Source organism: Lepisma saccharinum, chromosome 14 (assembly GCF_977018435.1).
Source record: "Lepisma saccharinum chromosome 14, izLepSacc3.1, whole genome shotgun sequence".
NCBI classification, from domain to species: Eukaryota; Metazoa; Arthropoda; class Insecta; order Zygentoma; family Lepismatidae; genus Lepisma; species Lepisma saccharinum.
The window spans coordinates 68376349-68396018 of NC_139242.1; the positions used below are offsets into that span (position 1 = coordinate 68376349).

Consider the following 19670-nt stretch of genomic DNA (forward strand, 5'->3'; position numbering starts at 1 on the left):
CCACGCCATGAAGGCGTATAGGGGGTGTGGGGGTAACGCCCCACACTTTCTTGATCCGGTCGTGAGTGGGGGTGATGTGATCAGCATCATGCCCCTAACTGCCTTTACCCCCCAGGGTTTCTCCCAGGTACCCATGTTATTCGATGCTGGGTGGGCGCCGGGGCCGCTTCCATCGTTAGAAAAGTTCCCGGATTTGAACCGGCCGGGGATTGAACCTGGGACCTTTAGCATGGTAGTCAGACGCGTTACCAACTGAGCCACGAGGCCCAACTAACGTCCTAAAATCTATTGTTTACTTGATTTACTAGAATATCTAAAGCAGGGTACAAAATCTTTACTTTAAAACAAACCAAGATCTTCTGTCAGTTCGTGGAAGAAAGTTTTTTTGTAAGTACAGGCGGGGAGCTGTGAAAGCATTGCCGAACACATTTTTTTGCCTGTCGTCTACCTTTCTGCGAGGTAATCTTCTGGTAATTCACTTTCTACGTTTCTAGTGATTAACATTTTCTATTTGCAGTTGTAGGGGCATAAAAGTATATGTTCAGTTAAAAATATATTATAATGCCAAAAGGAAAACGTTTGTTTCTTTCTTAATTTAATCATTCCTACTGCACCTCCGAAGTTTGTGTGCTGCTGTACGGGTTTGCGGTAGGTGTTACTTAGGCACTGAGATAGAGGCTCTAGAAACCACATACTACTATGTTTATAACATGCGCATATCTTTCCTAACCTAAGAATGCAATGTTAATTGTACATTATCCATTGTACTATACTGTAGTACTGTTATATTTCAAACATGCATGGAATGAATCCCATAGAATTCAGTGGAAGAACATAACCGTACTGCACAATGAGCCCAATTGAAAACTAAGAAAAATTAAAAAAAAAACAGCCTTCATAGCAATGATCCAAAATTCTGTATGTCATCCCAGTGTAGAATTCAAGCAAATATGGCCCCTTTTCCTTAAAATTAGTGTAAGTGAAGCAATAATTAGTACAGAATTCCAGCAGTCGCTGTGGAATTAGCACACTGGATTTGTAGTAAATCACGGGTCTATCATAGGTTCGATCCCTACCACTGGCAAAAAGAAATTAGTTGACCTGAAGATGAGAGAAGTGGCTCTCTTTTGAAATGTAGTGTTAGAATAAGTAGAGTTCAAAAAAAAAAAAAAAAAAAAAAATGTATAATGTCGAGTTAACATTGCATGCTAATGTAGAACCATTGTCACTAACATTCAGAGAATTATTATCTAACCTAAGCCAAGGTTATTTATTACCCAGGTTGAAATGTGATGGTAGGCTTCGATCCTGGCAAGGAATCTCTGAACCAATGGGAGCATGCAGTTGCAGGAGCGAGCAGTGGGATGATCACCAGGTTCCTTTGCCAGCCCTTGGATGTCCTCAAGATACGACTTCAGGTGAGACAGGGCCGTAGGCAGGAAAAAATTTCGGGGGGGTTTCATCCATAATTGTTCCCATGGGCGTCGCCAGAAATTTGAATAATAGAAATAATAACAATAATTGTACAATAATCATTAAAATTTCATAATAAAACAATTTTATTCCATAATAATAATACTAATAATAATAATTATTATATTATTGTTATATCCTTGAGGGGGCTTACTCAATCCAGCAGATGAGTGAATATCCAGCACAAGTTTTTATTATTATTATATACAGTGTGTACTGAAATGCACAGTTATTATACTTCGTCATTAAACTTTAGATACCTTCAAGAGAAAATCTTTAAAAGTTAGTTGGAAATTTTAGTCATACAGCTTTTGTTGTTTGACTTTAAAATTAAATTTTTGGAATTTTGAAAAGTGTGGAACCAGTTATTCTTTTTAAAAACTTACCCTGGTGCATGGATTGTAACCTCAATCGTGAACGTAATGCGCTACAAAACTGGAGATCCTAGGTTTGCACTCCTATCAAGGGGGATTTTCGACTTGATCGGACAGGGAATTTAAAAGCTGGAAATGGAATTTTGGGACAATCATAAGGGAATCTTCAGTCTATATTCCTTGTGATGCAGGAGCAACACTGAAAAGATGACAGCAGAAGTGATAATGGAGGGGCCGCGGGTGGGCTGCGATTCCGAGAATAAATCCTGTTTCACTCAAGTTTCAGAATTCCAAATGTATGAAAATTCTAGCTCGATCGTTTGAACATTGTCTCCATGTATTTTTGTGATGCTTTGAAAAAAATAATTGAAAATTTGTTACAGATTTTGGTTTCTGAACTTCTATTAATCCAACATGTCAGAAGTTTCGGGGGGGGAGGGTTGAACCCTAGAAACCCCCCTCTAAATACGGCCATGAGGTGAGATGATTATGTAATAACCACCAGCAAAGTCTGTATTCATCTCCTAATAATATTAGAATAATTAAATGAAGAAGACTGATGGGTGTGTCATGTGGTAATATCGGAATGATGAAATGAAATACATGTTTACAAGATCTGCGTATGGAAACCTTTGGGAAGATGAAGACGGAGATGGAAGGGCAATACAGGGTTTTTCATAATTCCCTCCGGAATTCAGAGACCAACTCACGGGGATGAGAGCATGTCAGTGGAAAGGGTAAAAATCAAAGTTTTTAACCCACCTCACAAATGTCCTCCCTTGGTGACTCAACCGATGTCAATTCTGTAATGTAGTTCATATGCGGTCCACGGTCCCAGGCGATGGCACTGTCCTACCTGTTCATTTTTCTACTCACAAGAGTCAGTTTCCTCTAATTTTCTTTACCAGTCTCTTATTGTTTTATCTGTTGGTGATTCTGTACGATACTTGTTTCAAGTTGACTTCGTTTTAGGAAATTGCAAGACACAAAAATCTCTATTCACCTGAAAATGCCATATTTGCATACTACTGCCTCCTAGTGGAGAAACAGGCAACTAAGCCACGGTATCTTCCACGAAACAAACTTGTATATGGGTTTGCTACTGCAAGGTCACAACTTCACAATCCCAGAAGGACTTCTGAAACATGGTGTATTAAGATGGACTTGAAAGAATGTCATAAGGAAGGTCAAGTTTTGGATTGGTTTTTGCCTGCGATAGATACAGATGGAATGCTTGTGTTTGTGTAGCAACGAACCTCTGGATTTAGAAATACCAGATATTTACTTAGTCAGCATACTAACAAAATTCACACACTTGAAGAAAGTGAATGCTTTTTGTAGCTCCTATTAAAATTGCATCATCTCTTTACATTTTTTGTCATATTTGAATCTGCATGCAACCATTAACAGGGACTTAAATAGATACTTACAGTCTCGAGCTCTCCACTTAATTGTTGCCAATGTTGCAAACATCACACATTTGCTTTTCAATGCACACTGAATGTTCGATTGGATTTGATTTTTGTTATTTAGCATCACTTTTCTGCCACTTTTGGCTAATTGCAATGAAGAGGATGAGTGATGATATGATGAAATTGGTGAAGGGACACTCACTGAGAACACCCTTGCCCTGGCCGGGATTCAAACTCGTGATCTCTGGCTTCATAGCATGCTTTCCTAACCTCTCCACCACAGAAATAAGTTACGCTGAATATTTAGTCACACATTACAAATCTTTGGATGTGACTGACTGCTAGGATTTACTAGGCATCCTGGATTTTAAGGGACAGTCCCTTATTGAAGTAATATGTCCCTCATCCTCTGATAATCTTTCCTGGGATGCCATTTGTTCCATGTCTCAAATTATATTTTTTCCGGTTATATCTATGTTCTGAACACCCAGATCATCACAATGCATGATGGTTCATTGTGGGACAGATAATAACCATACCTTTCCCGTGCCATGCAAGAAACTTACTTGCCTGAGGGGTGGACCATAGAGGCCCACTCATTTTTGTTCCTAAAATTTAAGAAACATTTTGTTATTCAATCACTGCTTCCTTTGTTGTTTATACAGGTGAAGTTAGATAATAACTAAAATTGACATCATTAATAAAAAAGAAAGAACCAATTGCTGCAGCATGAGTTTTACACACATTTAGTTATCATTCTCCAAAACTTTAAAAAAAAAACATATTAATCAATGAATTATTGTTAATATATTTGCAGTTAAATAGTAATTCATCATCATCCTTTGCTGTTTCCTGCCTCTGGCTGGGTCGGCCTAGAAGTCAAGCCTCTCCATTTTTTCCTGGTCTTCCACCACTCCTCTCTTTCCATGGTATTCCAGTCTTGTCCTCTTCTCCTAACACTCTTCACTATCTGCTCATTCCACCGACATCTTCGTCTCCCCTTTGGCCTTATTCCCACTCCTTGAGCATGGTAAGCTCTTACAGGTAGTCTTTCTGCATCCATCCTCTTCTGTGTCCGAACCATCTCACTCATCTGTGCCTAATCTATCTTGTCCTGAAGCTTCACCACCCCCACTGTCTGTCGGATCTCCTCATTCCTTATTCTTCTATCCCTTCTAGTCTTCCCCAATATACTCCTTAAAAATTTCATCTCCACTGCCTGCATCTTTCTTTTGCCTCTCTCTGCCATTGTCCAAGTCCCTGCTCCATACATAATTATCGGCACATAGTATGTGCTATATATTACCTTCTTGCATTTCATAGGTACATCCCTGTTCCATATTAATCTTCGAATGCTTTGATATAGTCCTCCACATATATTCTTCCACTTCTCTCAATTATGATTTCTAGATATTTGAAGCTCTCCACTATCCTCAACTCTTCCGTGTCCATCTTTATTCTTGGTTCATTTCTGGCTCTGTTTCTTGTTGTTATTAGCACCTCGCTCATTTCTGCACTGAATTTCATTCCTGATCTTCTGATTTCCTCATTCCAACTATCAAGCTGTCTCTGTACTTCTTCTTCCCTGTTCCCCCATATTACTACGTCATCAGCAAACAACAGGCCCTTCATCTCCTCCTCTCCTATCTTCTTCCCCACCTCTTCGTTAATTGCACCCATTGTAATTATGAAGAGCAGTGGGGAAAGAGCACTTCCATGTTTTAGTCCATTACTTATACTGAACCACTCCATTCTTCCCACTGGTGTCTTCACACAGCTCTCGTTGGCCTTGTATGTGCTCGGCACTCTGTACACTATCTATTCCTCGACTCTTTTCTCTCTTAGAGCCTTCTAAATCTTTTTTCTGTCCATGCTATCGTATGCCTTTTCAATATCTAAGAATCCCATAATCAAATCATTTCCATACTCGTAGTGCCTTTCCTGCATTTGCCTAATGGTGAATATCAGGTCTACTGTTGATCTACCTCTTCTAAATCCATACTGTTCCTCTCTCATGTTCAGCTCTGTTACTTCCCTTATTCTCTTCTCTAATATTTTCTCATACACCTTTGCTGAGTGGCACATTAGTGTTATTCCTCTATAGTTGTTACATTCCTTTCTGTCCCCCTTCTTGAATATGGGAAATATTAGTCCATTTGTCTTGGCACTTCTCTCTCTTGCCACACTGTACAGCCACTGCATACCAATCACTCCTGCTAGGTGCTCTACCTCTCTTTATTCTCTTCAGTGCTTCCTCCACTTCTTTCCATGTGAGATTCATTTTTTTCCTTCCTGTTTTCTTTTTCCGTCACTTCTTCACGTTCATTTCCTTTATTCACGTTTAAGCAATTTCTCAAAATGATTTCTCCACATTCTCCTTATTTCTTCATCCTCTTCTACAATGTTTCCCCTTTCATCCCTTAGCTTTCAGCTGTCTCCTCTTTCTCTTCTCCTCTCTCACTAATCGATACAATACTTTCTTGTTCTCATCTACATCTTCTTCTAGCACTTTGGCTCATTCTTCTATCCACTTTCTCCTTTACTACTGTTTTTGCCTCTTTCTTCTTTTTCACATACTCTTTTCATGCATTTTGTGATTTAACTTTAAACCATTTTCTAAATGCATCATTTTTGTTTTTTATTGTCTCTCTAGTTCTTTCATTCCACCATGGTGTTTCTTTCTTTTCTTACTTGTCCTTCCACATACCTTTTCAGCTGCCTCTACTAATTCTGTTTTAAATCTTGTCCATTCTGTTTCTTCTCCTTTGGGTTCATCTCTTGGCACTTTTGTTCACAATATTTCTTGATATTTCTCTTATATCATCTTATCCTTCTCTCTTGTTCCTCCCTTCTATCTTTTATTTTCCATCTCCTCACATCTACTAGTAGCCTCTGGTCACTGTCTTAAGTTCTCACTGGGTATTACTTTTAATGTTGTCATTATCTTCTTTACTTCCTTGTTTACCAGTATATAATCTATTACAGACTTTTGTTCATGATTCCAACTGTATCTTGTAATCTTATGACTGTCATATTTCTTCTTAAACCAGCTATTACCTACTAACAGTCCCTTTCTCTTACAAAAGTCCAGTATCCTCCTTCCCTCCTTATTCCTCTATCCCGAACCATCTGCTCCAAGTACTTCCGTATACCCTTTCCTGTCTCTTCCCACTTGTGCATTAAAATCACCCATAACAATTTGCCATTCCTTTCCTACGTGTTCTTCCAAGTCTTCTTCAAATTCTTCTTTCTCCTCCCTTGTTCATCCTGTTTGTGGGGCATACACTTGAATTATTTCTATTAATTTCCCTCTTACATTAGTTTTTAGTTTTATAATTCTGTCATTTACCCTTTCTACTTCCTCACTTATTCCACTTCTGACTACAAATCCAACCCCACTTTGTCTTCCCTCTTCAGTTCCTGCCCAGTACAGTTTATACTCCTTCCTCAATTTCATTTCTCCTCTTCCTTTTCCATTTCATTTCACTCGTTCCAAAGATGTCGATCCCTCTTCTCTCCATTAAATCTACAATTTCTTCAGTTCTTCCTGTCAGTGTTCCAATATTCAATGTCCCTATTCGTAGCCCGTGTCATCTCCAATTTCCAGTCCAGCTTGCTTTTTTCTTAACTCGATTTTTTTGTTTTCGCCTGTCGGCTAATCGGGCCTGTCACAGCCTACACCTGGGTGGTGGTGCTTCCGCCTGTGGGTTCTCAGGTACACCCTTGTTTTCTGTGAGGGTTCCAACTCCCTTAGCCTTTCTGGATCCCTCCAGGCCCACAAGGCAGTGGGGGCAAACACTTTTATGGCGATGTGTATTCGCCATGTCACAAGGCTGTCGATGAGTATCTGTGGTATTTGCTGAGTATGTCCATGCCACTGGACACCCTCCACATCTTGATAGCCTTGCCACCTCGGTCCGGAACTGCTTATTTGGGTTTCCCCTTATTCGCAGCTCCACCTCATATCTGAGGGAGGTTTCACTATCACCTGTGACCTGTCCAGTAGCTGAGGCTCGCAAGAACAAGAACCAATTGTTCACTGTCACTTGCATGTCAGAACACACATCTCAAAGGTACTGATAGATCCATCCATGAAGAAAAGTAATACAGAAATATTGGTAATGTCCTAGAAAACAATTTAACTTATTTTCAATTTTTTATAAAAATGTTCCTAGTTGAAAAATCGAAAAACAAAAGATAGTGGGCCTGGCAGTCCCCTTCCTCCCCTCTGGTAAGCTAGGGTTAACCCTCCGTTAGGCAGGTGGAGTACATGTGTCCCCCATCGATATTCATTGTAAGATTGCAACACTGTGAACTATACTGCACATGGGTGCTTTTGCGCAGCTGAACATTCTTTCTTTATCTTTGTTCTAAGCTCAGCTGTGTTCTTCTGTTGCACTTCTAAGTCACGTGATATTATAAAGTTAGTCAGGTGCATCGTTAGGGGACTAAATATGTAACAAGAAAAATGGAGCACACAGCAGATTCAGATGCTACACGGAAGTGGGTTGCTGAGGAAGTGGACTGACGAAAGTGTACGTGAAAGTGACCGAAAGTGAACATGACACTGCTTCGGTTGTTACTTATTTAGGCATGTGGGGGGTGACTGTCTTCCAAGCATGTGACTGATGTTAACTACATAATATTACATCATTTAGAAATTAAAGCAGAAAGTTGTAGTTGATTGATCTTCGAAGAAAGACAAAGAAAGATCATTCAGAATTCCTGCACAGTATAATTCACAATGTATGTAAGGTATTTCATACCTTAAAGATAGTTAAAGTGTTAGGAGACAAGTGTGCACCATGTGCCTATGTATGTTACAGAAAATGATGTACCTAATGCAGGGTTAATCTCAGTTTCGCATTTTGTGACTTCTGCACACTATTTGTTGTGCATGGGTACTACTGTATGTTCTGATCAACATGTTACATGATAAGTGGTAAATGTAGAGTCTTCTGATACAAAGAAGACTAAATGTAATATTTCATATGTCATGGTTGGAGAAAGAAGATTTTCTTCACCTGTGATTGAAGAATAGTCGTAATAAATGTGAAGCAGTTTCCAAATACTCGTACGAAGAATTTTGTTAGCATGTGGCTGTTGCAGTGATGCAATCCAACATGCTCGAGGAATGGAGCACAAAGTATCTTCTTTATCTACAACATTTATTGGTAGATTTTTTTTTTCACATGAAAGAACTGTTCAGAAGATGAATTGTATTAGAAATGTTTATTGAGGCTATGCACTTTGGTTTTGCCACTTAATTAAAACTGTGTTGAATTCTAAAGCATTTACTTAGTCACACATGGGCAGGGTTGCCAGGTGCCTCGTATTTTCATCTTGACCACCTGGCAACTCTTCTGATTACTAAACGCATGGCCATGAAGATAGGTGGATGGGCAGAATTGTACTGGTGCCACATATGGGAAAAGCAAGGCGAGAGCAGGACAAAAGTTTCTGGTTCCGGGCTGCGTTGCCTAGTTCGAGCATCAGACCGACCTGTCTCCGGGGCACTTTTGTGTCATCCCTGACCTTTCGAGCAAGTATTGTCAGTTTGTATCACATGGATTACAAAGACCAACTTTACAATGAGATATTTCATTCTTTTAAACCTCCGAACACATGGGGTTGTGCTCCGACGTGACAACAGCGCAAACTTCTGCCACCCACCTAATTTCATTGCTGTGCATTTAGGAAGAATTCCAAAGTGTAAGTACCTATTCAATTCTGCATGGTGTAGCCATATTGGGGAGCAATGCATATATTAGCATAGTGCTCAAGACAATAATATAAAAATTATTCCGTGAAATGAATGAACGTTCAAATCAATAACGGTGTTAATTTTATGATTTGTCGATTTGCATGTCTTCATGCCCCCCCACTACTTTGCTTCCAGCTCCAGGTGGAACCTGTAAACAAAACTTCTCTGAATTCCAAGTACCTGGGAGTGACGCAAGCAGCAGGGCGGATTGTGCTGGAAGAGGGTATCAGAGCTCTCTGGAAAGGCCATGTTCCAGCACAAATACTTTCTGTCGTTTACGGAATGACCCAGGTGAGGGAAATATGTATTTCCTGAAATTACTAATTTCTTGCTGCAGTTCTAGTACAGTATGGCTGGGTGTTTGCATGCACTCTGCTACCTGTGTTTTAATAATTTTTAATACACAGTCAAATCTTTGATTCATACATGGATCTGAGATGCTCTGGAGAATCTTAACAACCCCTTAAGTGTGGAATTTGTTGAACAAGTCGCTACTGGAAAGTGTAGGGGTTTTTTTTTTTTTTTTTTTCAGTATACGCCCTCCGCGTTGTGCTGCTGTAGTGCAGAAGGCGCGTACATATATGCTTTATGTTTGTTTCAACTATATTCGATTTACTGTGGTGTACACAGGGTGACTGGTAATTAGATGTATTCCCTGAAAGGGGTTGAAGTAGAGACAATTTGCAATAAATTTGACCATATGATACGCCGTCCGAAAATTAGTAGTTTTCGAGACAATCGAATTTCTATTGTTTTTTTTAAAAATTACAATTTTCCACATAAAAACATGAATTGAGAAAAACTGCTCATTGTATGGAACTTATTTCAGCGTTTTCTGAGAGCTAACAAATAAGTGGTTCGTTGAAAAAAAAGTTTTACCCAAATAACAATCACTTGTAAGTAACGGGTGGGTCTAAACTTACAAGTGATGATAAAAAAATGCACTCTTAGTTTACTTGGCAACGTATTAATAACAAAAATGGTATGACCCGAAGCGTACAAATTACTTAAATTACTTCCTTGTGTCATCTGCTATCCAACAAGGTACAAATGTTGCTAACATTCACATTTGTGTACAAGAAATAATACTTCATTCATCTTCATGTGAATGGAATCAATGAACAATACAATTAAAGAACATTACACATCTTGCTCAAAGTGGGCACCTCCGTTACAAATGCAGGCATGCAGGTTTTTACGGACATTTGGTCTCTTAACTCGTGATGTGATGGTGTCCTTGATGTGTTGACCAGCCGTTAAGATCGTCTCCCTGAGCTCTTCTTGCGAGTTTACCGGTGTCTTGTCATGTGGCTCCAAATGTAAAAGTCGCAAGGCATCAAATCGATCGGGGATCGAGCTGGGCAGTCATCATGCTGATAAATCATGTCACGTCTTGTAGCTAGAGGCACATCCTCCAACAATATTGCCATCCCGTTCCTCAAAAAATGTTCATAAGTGAAGCCATTTAAGATTTGGGGCAGGAAAATGGCTCGATCAAATGATTGTTGATGATGCCCATCCATACTTCTGCCTGGGTGCGACAGTGGCTGGATGAAAATTGCCCAAAGAAATGGATTGGCCGAGGCGGCCCGATTCCCTGGCTGGCTCGATCCCCCGATTTGTGGTCTTGCGACTTTTACATTTGAAGCTACATGAAAGACTTAGTTTACAAGACACCGGTAAACCTGCAAGATGAACTCAGGGAGAGGATCTTAATAGCTGGTAAACACGTCAAGGACACCATCACATCACGAGTTAAGAGAACAAATGTCCGTAAAAACCTGCGTGCCTGCATTCGTAACAGAGGTGCCCACTTTGAGCAAGACGTGTAATGTTCTTTAATTGTATTGTTCATTGATTCCATTCACATGAAGATGAATGAAGTATTATTTCTTGTACACAAATGTGAATGTTAGCATCATTTGTACCTTGTTGGATAGCAGATGACACAAGGAAGTAATTTAAGTAATTTGTACGCTTCGGGTCATACCATTTTTGTTATTAATACGTTGCCAAGTAAACTAAGAGTGCATTTTTTTATCATCACTTGTAAGTTTAGACCCACCCGTTACGTACAAGTGATTGTTATTTGGGAAAAACTTTTTTTTTCAACGAACCACTTATTTGTTAGCTCTCAGAAAACGCTGAAATAAGTTCCATACAATGAGCAGTTTTTTCTCAATTCATCTTTTTATGTGGAAAATTGTAATTTTTTAAAAAAAACAATAGAAATTCGATTATCTCGAAAACGACTAATTTTCGGACGGGCTATCATATGGTCAAATTTACTGCAAATTATCTCTACTTCAACCCCTTTCAGGGATTACATCTAATTACCAGTCACCCTGTATAGTCACACAGACGTTTGGTGAGATAGTTCTAGCTGTAGTAGAAACAAGAAATAGTAGCAAGAGAGGAAAAAGATGAAGAAGAAGAAGATGAAACTATTTTTTCCTGCCTTCTAGTTTAATTATTTGTGGCCCTTTTTTCCCTGTCTTCTTTTGCTTTGATTTGACATTTTGCCCTTTCGCACTGTCATTCTACTAGGGCATTTAACATTGTATTACATTGTAGGAGTTACATTATACTAGAATTATGCTAAGGTAGACCTGATCATTTCTATTCTATTACATATACATGTAATTGCCTTTGTATTTATTCTGCCCTTGTCCTAAGTGGTTTACTTAATGTATTTCTTGTACATTGAACCTGATATTGCGACGGTCACCCACCTGAATACTGTCCATCTAAGACGCTGCGTGACTTGAGTTCCATTAAGCCAGTTGCAGTATGTATTATCCTCTGCGACTTGCTGCTTTGTGTATTTTTATTTTAAAGTTAATCTAGACTCGGCATTTTATAAATCTGTCTTCTAGGATCCCTTTGACGGATGTTACTGATGGTTGGGTTGATCTGATGTGGCTGTTTCACCCAAAACTTTATCCTTTTGTGTTGCATGCAGTCATACAACGTTTCTTGGTTCATGAATTTGCATGTTGGGAACAAATCGATCAGTGTCAGATATTATTCGCAGTGCTTTATTTTGCACGCTTTGTAGCAGTATTTGGTTTGAAGAAGTGCTGTGCTGCCAGATCAAGTCAGCATTGTTGCGCCATTCTGTTTCTAGTTGTTAATGTGGTATTTTCAAACAATGGGTACAGCTGTCCAAGATGCGTGTTTCCCTTATGTGCTAACTTTTTGATGTGTTCCTTAAAAGAAGGCCTTCATTTAGTAATAATCCTAAATAGGTTGTTTTTGTTTCCTGTTTATTATTGTGTCTGCATCAGCACTTAAGCTATGATCACTCTGTTGTTTAATTTTGAAACAGGTCCCTTGCTAACGATCAGTATCCCTAGGGAGATATAAATTTTTCATCCCTGTTATGTATTGTTCTGCAAGCGTATTGTTCTAGTTCACAATTTTTTTTTCACCTCTTCATCTCAGAACAATGAGAATGACTATTTTTTTTTAAACCCCTGACTGCTCTGTAAGAGGAATTTTCTGTCCTTTAAATGTACGGTATATTTCATCTTATACCACTGTTATACAAAGTCACTATCACATACTGTCATTGAAATTCAGAAAAATATATGATCAAGTATTTTTTCTGCACTATAGTTTGTGTTTTTTTGTTCCTAATCCTCCGTAGTGGTCATGACAATTAGGATAAATGATGATTTTTGATTCATAATTTACCGTACAGATATAGTTTGAAGTACATGAAATTTTAATTTATTTAGGTCAAAATGGAAAATTTATCCAGCTGTTTCTTAGTGTATATAGTCCAAGCAGAATATTGCAACTATTGATGTTTTGAAATGCCAGAATTTACAAACTAATATTAGTAGATGCTTGTTGTTACTTATGCTATTAAGTATAATTAAGTGCATGTAATTTTATGAAAATGTCTATATTTCAAAGTTCTTACAATATAATGTCAAAAAAAAAATGTTCAGTCTGTAACTTAGGCGTAACTTTCATTGTTTTACGTAACAAGTAAAAGTGGCTTTTTATGTGTAGATGATACTTTTCTCTTCAAAGGGTAAAATATGTATTAAAAATGTGTACAGTATAAAATGAATTAGGATGAAAATTAGAAGCTTGAGGAATTTAATGTAATCTCTTGACAAATTTGTTTTATATCTTTTAACTTGAAGAAATCAGTTTTTATGCAAGGAACTAAATCGCAGCTGAATGCATATTTGAAAACATTTTCATTGAAGAATTGTGCATGATCCCTTAATTTGTCGAGTGTTTGTGTGAAAATTAGGCATGGGACCGATCAATAAGTAATCTGTAGGTATCAGCTGATGTAGTTATTGATCTGTCTATAAATAACTTTCAATTTAGTTCAAAATTCTGCCATTTTGCTGTTATCCATATGTACACATGCACTTACTTATTTCATATGTCATTGTTTTGTGAAATATCTATCAAAATAAGCAGTACTTTTCTTCAAGGTCATAACATACTGTCATCATTTTATTATAAATATTAATCAAGGAGGTTATTGAACCATTCAGGTTCTTCAAGGAACATTTGCAATTTTACATTAGATTGGTGGAATATTAGTTACTGGTAGGTAAATTTTCTATCTGTTGTTTATCAGTATCACCAAAAATTTCATATCAGTCCATCCCCAATGAAAATAATCAGGTCCAGTAATGATTATAACTTAAGATTTATTTCATGTTCTTAGCATGCCTCTTTATTTTTCTGCCCCACCCCCACTCATTCCCCTCTCCCTTCCCCATCTCTTTTTCTGTGGTCTCTCACTCGCCAGTATGCATGCTTAATGAATATCTGCATACCCTTATCTCTCATTCTTTCTTTTTCATGTCATGTCTTAACTTCTTGCCCTACAATTATATTTAGTTCATTAATATTTCAAGCTGTCTTGGTGGTCAAGTGTATTAAGTGGTCGATCTCACCACCGAAGTTCCCAGCTTCGAGTCCTAGCTGGTACATGGGTGTTTTTTATGAGTCTCCTTCATCAGTTTTATACAATCATCACTACCCCGGATTTTTATGTAATATCAAAGTAGAAAATATGTGTATAAATATGTAACAATAATTGATAAAATATGTACCTAAATATGTATTATCAAAAGGATATGTAGTATCAAAGAATATATAATATTAATAATAATCAAGTATCCAAACAATTTCAAGAATTCTGCTAGATATTTATTTTATTTGAACATATCCAACATTATTTTAAGGACATAAGTTGTTCAGAAGTTGGGGGGGGGGAGAAACTCCTGCATCTTCCAATATATAACAGTCTCCGTTTTTTCTTTTTTTTCGTCTGTCTGTCTTTGTACTTAGCAGTCAATTTTAGGTGACCATAAACACTATGCATCTCATTGATTAGAAAATATGACATAGCATGAGCTACAAATTTTCTTCATTATGTTTCAGAGATCGAAAATATAGGGAAAAGGATCAAGATAAGAAAAATTATCGAAATATGTTGTTTTATGTAAAGTAAATTAGCAAATGTGTAAAATATGTAAATATCCTAGCAAATATGTAACAATATGTAACCTAAAACTTATGCAAAATCATGTCAGTTATATAACTCGTTGACATTTTCATGTTCAAGTTATGTATCTAGAAAGGAATAGAATATGTAATTTCATACAAATTCGGGTTCTAATCATCACTCATTTGCATCATCACAATTAGCCAAATGTGGCAGAAAAGCAACACTAAATAACAAAGTTATATTTCAAATCTGCATATAGAGTTGAAAATGTAGTGGGAATGCAATTGATGAACGGTTTGAAATTCTTTTTTTTCAACCCTTGGGAGAAAAAACTAGAAATTTCTGGCCATTTACATTATGATAAAAGGAAAGAAACTGTATGCATATAAAAATAAGGTACTTTGGATAATGTCCACTAATTATGTGAATACTTTTCAGTTTGTCTCATTTGAGACGATGACTCAGTATGCTTGGCACCTGTTTCCTGGCTTCCAAAAAGAGAAGCACAAGCCTGCCGTTCATTTTGTTTGCGGAGCGCTTGCTGGTACTGTGGCAACCATTGGTTCATTTCCTTTTGATGTTGTGAGGACACGTCTCGTAGCACAGGGAGAACCCAAGGTTGGTGAGGATCACTTACTCAAGGTCAAGGTTTGGCTTGGTAGATGTGTCATATCAAGGAGCCATGCTAATACTTCAAATGCATATTGGTTACGTGCGTGTTACTCACTATCTATAAACAAAAATACGTTAGAGTAATGAATTTTGTCTACTTACGTAAGTGAGTATGTATTCGTTGTAAACTACGTTTCGTAAAGTTTTACTGCTTCCTTCTTCAGGTGGTCGTATTTTAGGCTCGGAACATGAAGCCACGTCGGAGAAGTGTCATGCGAGGATACTAGGTGAAAGGTTTGGGTTAAAAACACTGCATAGTGCTCCACATATACAGAATTAAAACTACCTTTGTTAAAAACCCTTAAAACTCTCAAAAAAACATGTTAAAACCACCACCACGGTGTACTTGAGTAGCCGTTGAAAGCCATAGTTCCCTGCCAAGGTGAAGCGTGCGAGCAGCTGGCGCCACGCTACTTCAAATAAGTTTTTTTTTTCTTTGAACCTACATTACAAAGGGCCATACAGAAATCTTATGGAAAATGTCTGAAGTTGTGACTGTCTTCTACATTCACAAATAAGTAATATTTACCTTATTTCTGTTGTACACAAGTTTATAAAATTAACAGAGAACCATTCAGATTAAGAATGCTGTATGAATGTCGATATTTGTTTTAAGTTGTTGATTTCGATTCGTCTTTGTTATATGTAAGAAGATTGACTTAAATGTCTTGTGTCAAAAATCGCATATGAGTTTGTATCTAATGATTTAAAGTGAAATAATATTTAGGAAGTTGAGTTGTGTTGTTTAATTCTTGCAACATAAGTATGATAACATTATGGAAACCAGTTGAGTGCTGAGGACTTGCAATTTAATTTTAAAATTGTGTTAAAGTCTGCTCATCCTTCGCGTACAATACATATTCAGTGTAAGTATAGTTACGAAGTGAACAGTTTTGGTGTCAGAATTTTATATTAGCTGTAAGCCTCAGGATAAAATTAATTGCATATATATTAATTTTCTTATGGGAGGTTTGATTTTGGTGAGTCCTCTTGCTCCTTAAATATGGTGGTTCCATTTTGCCCCTGGGTACGTTTTGAATCCCTCTCCCCCCCCCCCTCCAGAAGCTCTTTTTATCTTAGACATCATTTATTACAAAAATGGTAAAAATGTTGAAATGTAGGGGCCGGGTTGATATTCATAAAGTACCAATATAAAATTGCAAATAATCCTTGAGGGGCATGATTGCTCCCTTATTCTTCTTAATTATTGTATGTAACCAGATGGCTGTTCAATGGATGTTGCTTTAAGAAACTAACTGCCTATTTAGCGACTTGCTTTACAAATCCTGAACATGTGTTTATATTCATGGAAAATACCAAGAAGATGGTTTTACATTAAATTACATCCTATTTATTCGATATATTGGATCAATAAAATTCTCAGTAATTTTCACCAATATGCCTATATTTGCCAATACCAATCAAGAAGCTATTAATCTGTCCTATTCCTAATATTTATATGTAATTTTGATATAATAAATTATATTGTGAGATCCACAATTTTTAGAACTAAATGCTACTTTTGGGGAACAAGTGATCATATGTTGTACAGTTTACATAATATTGTATTTTGCTTGTTGGTTTTATGTACTTATTACGAGGGTCACTATTTATATTTTGAGCCTAACAATGAAAAAACAGGAATTTGGCATTGAAAACTGCTTTATTGTTTTTCGAAGTATTCTCCTTTATGGTCAATACACTTTTGCATTCGTTCGAACCATTTGTCAAAGCAGTTTTTCCAATCTTCTTGAGACACCTCCATAATATGGTTTTTGAACGCATCAACGGCGTCTTCCGCCGACGAAAATCGTTGTCCACGCAATTTATTCTTGACATTCGGGAACAAGAAGAAGTCATTGGGTGCCAAATCAAGACTGTATGGCGGCTGACCCATCAATTCGATTTTTTGACTGTTCATAAAGTCGGTTGTTAGACGAGATGTGCGACAGCTATCATTGTCTTGATAAAGAATGATCCGACGGCGTTTGTTTGTTTTCCTTATTTGACCGGAGACCTCTGGCAAACAAATTGTTGCGTACCGTTCAGAGTTGACCGTTCTACATTCCTCTAAAGGCACAGTTGCCACATGACCAGTTTTCCCGAAAAAACAGGCGACCATTTGTTTCGATGTGCTTCGAGCGCGAACAACTTTTGTTGGATTGGGTTCATCTTGAAACACCCATACAGTCGTCTGCTGTTTACGTTCCGGCTCATATGCATATATCCATGATTCGTCACCTGTTACACTCTTATATACGTCTTTTGAAGCACCACGATTGTATTTATTGAGCATTTGTTTGCACCAATTGACGCGAGCGTCTTTTTGAGTTTTTGTCAAATTGTGTGGGATCCAACGAGAACATACCTTTCTCACATATAAATGATCATGTAATATTTTATATATGCTGGTGGAACTAATGCCTATGGTTGCCTCAATCTCACAGTATGTCACATGATGATTTTGCAGTATTAGGTTTTGCACAGCATCAATGTTTTCTTGAACAACAACTGATTGTGGACGACCTTCGCGAATCTCGTCGGTGAGCGAATGGCGGCCACGATTAAATTCGTTATACCAGCGTTTCACAGTGGCAAAGGATGGGGCTTCATCGCCAAATGTGGAAGTAAGTTGATCGATGCACTCTTGTCTTGATAATCCACGTCGAAAATCGTAAAAAAATCATTGCACGAAAATGTTCACGAGTTAATTCCATTTTATTGTTGTCGCGCAATCTCCAAGGCAACATAAACAACACAAATGAAGCTATTGACAAAACATTTGTAATACGTTATGGTCAATAATGCCAGACGATTCCGTGCAAATGTCAAATCGCGCCTAACTTCAATCAGTGTTGCCAAGGCTCAAAATATAAATAGTGACCCTCGTATTGCTTTGACATACTAACAAAATATATAACTCATGTATGAACATGTGACCTTTCTGCTCTGCTTAGATAGGCTATAGTTTAAAATGAGATCCAGATCAGTGTGCAATACATTCACCAGGAATCGAACCAACAGTTCCTTGATTGTAAGGTAACAGTGTTACCAATACATCATACCATTGAGGGTGCTTGTATGTAATGTAAGTATAAGCACTGTTGGGATGTTATAATTTGTAATCACGAGTATTACTCCTCAAGGGTATGTCTGGTTTTGCAAATTCTCATTCTCCTGCTCTGCACTCATCGTTATGTTGCAAACTTTCAATTTTTATTCTAGAATTTTCCTTAAAAATGAGCATTTGTAATCATTACCTTGTTCGGTCAGTATGACAACTGACAACCATATGGAAGGCATGGGCTCAATTCCTGTGAAGTGTGATCTTGGGAAGGAAATCTTACGTCTGTGCCCCTGCATAAAGGCACTGCAGTTTAGCCAGACAGTGAGACATAAAGGCACTTTCACCATTGTTTGACTGTTTGCTAAATAGCGAGTGGGATGGAACATGTCGGAAATATGTGGCTGGGATCAGAAGGGTGGATATAAGTTGGGATGGTTACTGAGTGGTTAGTTTGAGCTCTAGGGCAATGGTAGCATGCATAACTGATAATGTAGAGTCTTTCCCAGCATTCCCAGAAGAATGTGTTGGTGATGGTGGTAGTTGGTGGCTGCTTGGAAACAGTTTTAAGTTAGTGTTGTACCTGTTGGTATCCAACGGTGAAATTGGATATTTTGGTTGACACAAAAAGTGATGGTTGATCCTGAGCTTCAGAGAGGTGCAAGTGCCATTGGGGTAGATGGTGAAATTGCCAATGGCAGTGTGAATATGAAGGGTGGATGAAGTGATGAAAACTAGAAGGGGCGTAAGCTAGCAACAAGAAGGTACTACTGAACAGTGGTCGGAAGTAGCACGCTACTTGTAGCGACGCTACTGTAGCTAGCTACAAAATTTGTAGCTGTAGTGGCGCTACATTTTGAAAAGTGTAGCTGTAGTTAAGCTACAAAATTCATGTAGTTGTAGCGAAAATTTCACTACAGATACATTTCTTCTCAGAATTTTGAGGTAAATTTTCAATGTGGTAACAGCGTAAAAAAAATTGACAATAATGCTTACTTTCGCAGGAGGTTCATAAAGACAAAGTCTATTCAGTGGAGTCGCCTGAAAGAGGTTCACGGAGCACACGAACCTCCAACTGAAAATGGAAAAACTTCAATTTGTTTTCTTTTCTGCTTCATAAAACACTACATTTCAAGATACTTAATTTACAAATCAGTTTTTTCGTTCATAAAGTCTTCACAATGCTTCAAATTTCCCAATTTCCTCCGACTGTTGACAAGAAAAGCTCACCAGATTAGGCAGCAAGAGCTCGGCACACATCTGGCGTGCAAACTCCCTCTGCTGTATTGTTCTTGTGTTCTAGTTCTACCTAGTGCCAGCAATCAATTGCTCAGTACGTTACCAGCATTGATCATTGACAGTAGGGATGTGACAAAGCTGAAAATTTACTGATGCCGATGTACTCATCGATAATTTTTGGAAC

At 37.8% G+C, this 19670-nt stretch overlaps 1 protein-coding gene across 5 annotated transcripts in view; it reads left to right on the forward strand.

Moving 5' to 3' along the window:
* The window catches only part of LOC145998986 (mitochondrial thiamine pyrophosphate carrier-like), a 66003-nt gene that overhangs the window by 36136 nt on the left and 10197 nt on the right, over nucleotides 1-19670 (forward strand). For 3 of the 5 annotated variants that reach the window (XM_083135835.1, XM_083135837.1, XM_083135836.1), the window contains exons 2-4: nucleotides 1282-1418; nucleotides 9159-9314; nucleotides 14950-15129. In XM_083135835.1, coding sequence (XP_082991961.1) covers nucleotides 1293-1418; nucleotides 9159-9314; nucleotides 14950-15129 — 462 coding nt within the window. In that variant the 5' untranslated portion in view covers nucleotides 1282-1292. The remainder of the gene's footprint in view (nucleotides 1-1281; nucleotides 1419-9158; nucleotides 9315-14949; nucleotides 15130-19670) is intronic. The other 2 variants (XM_083135840.1, XM_083135839.1) reach the window with 2 other exon arrangements.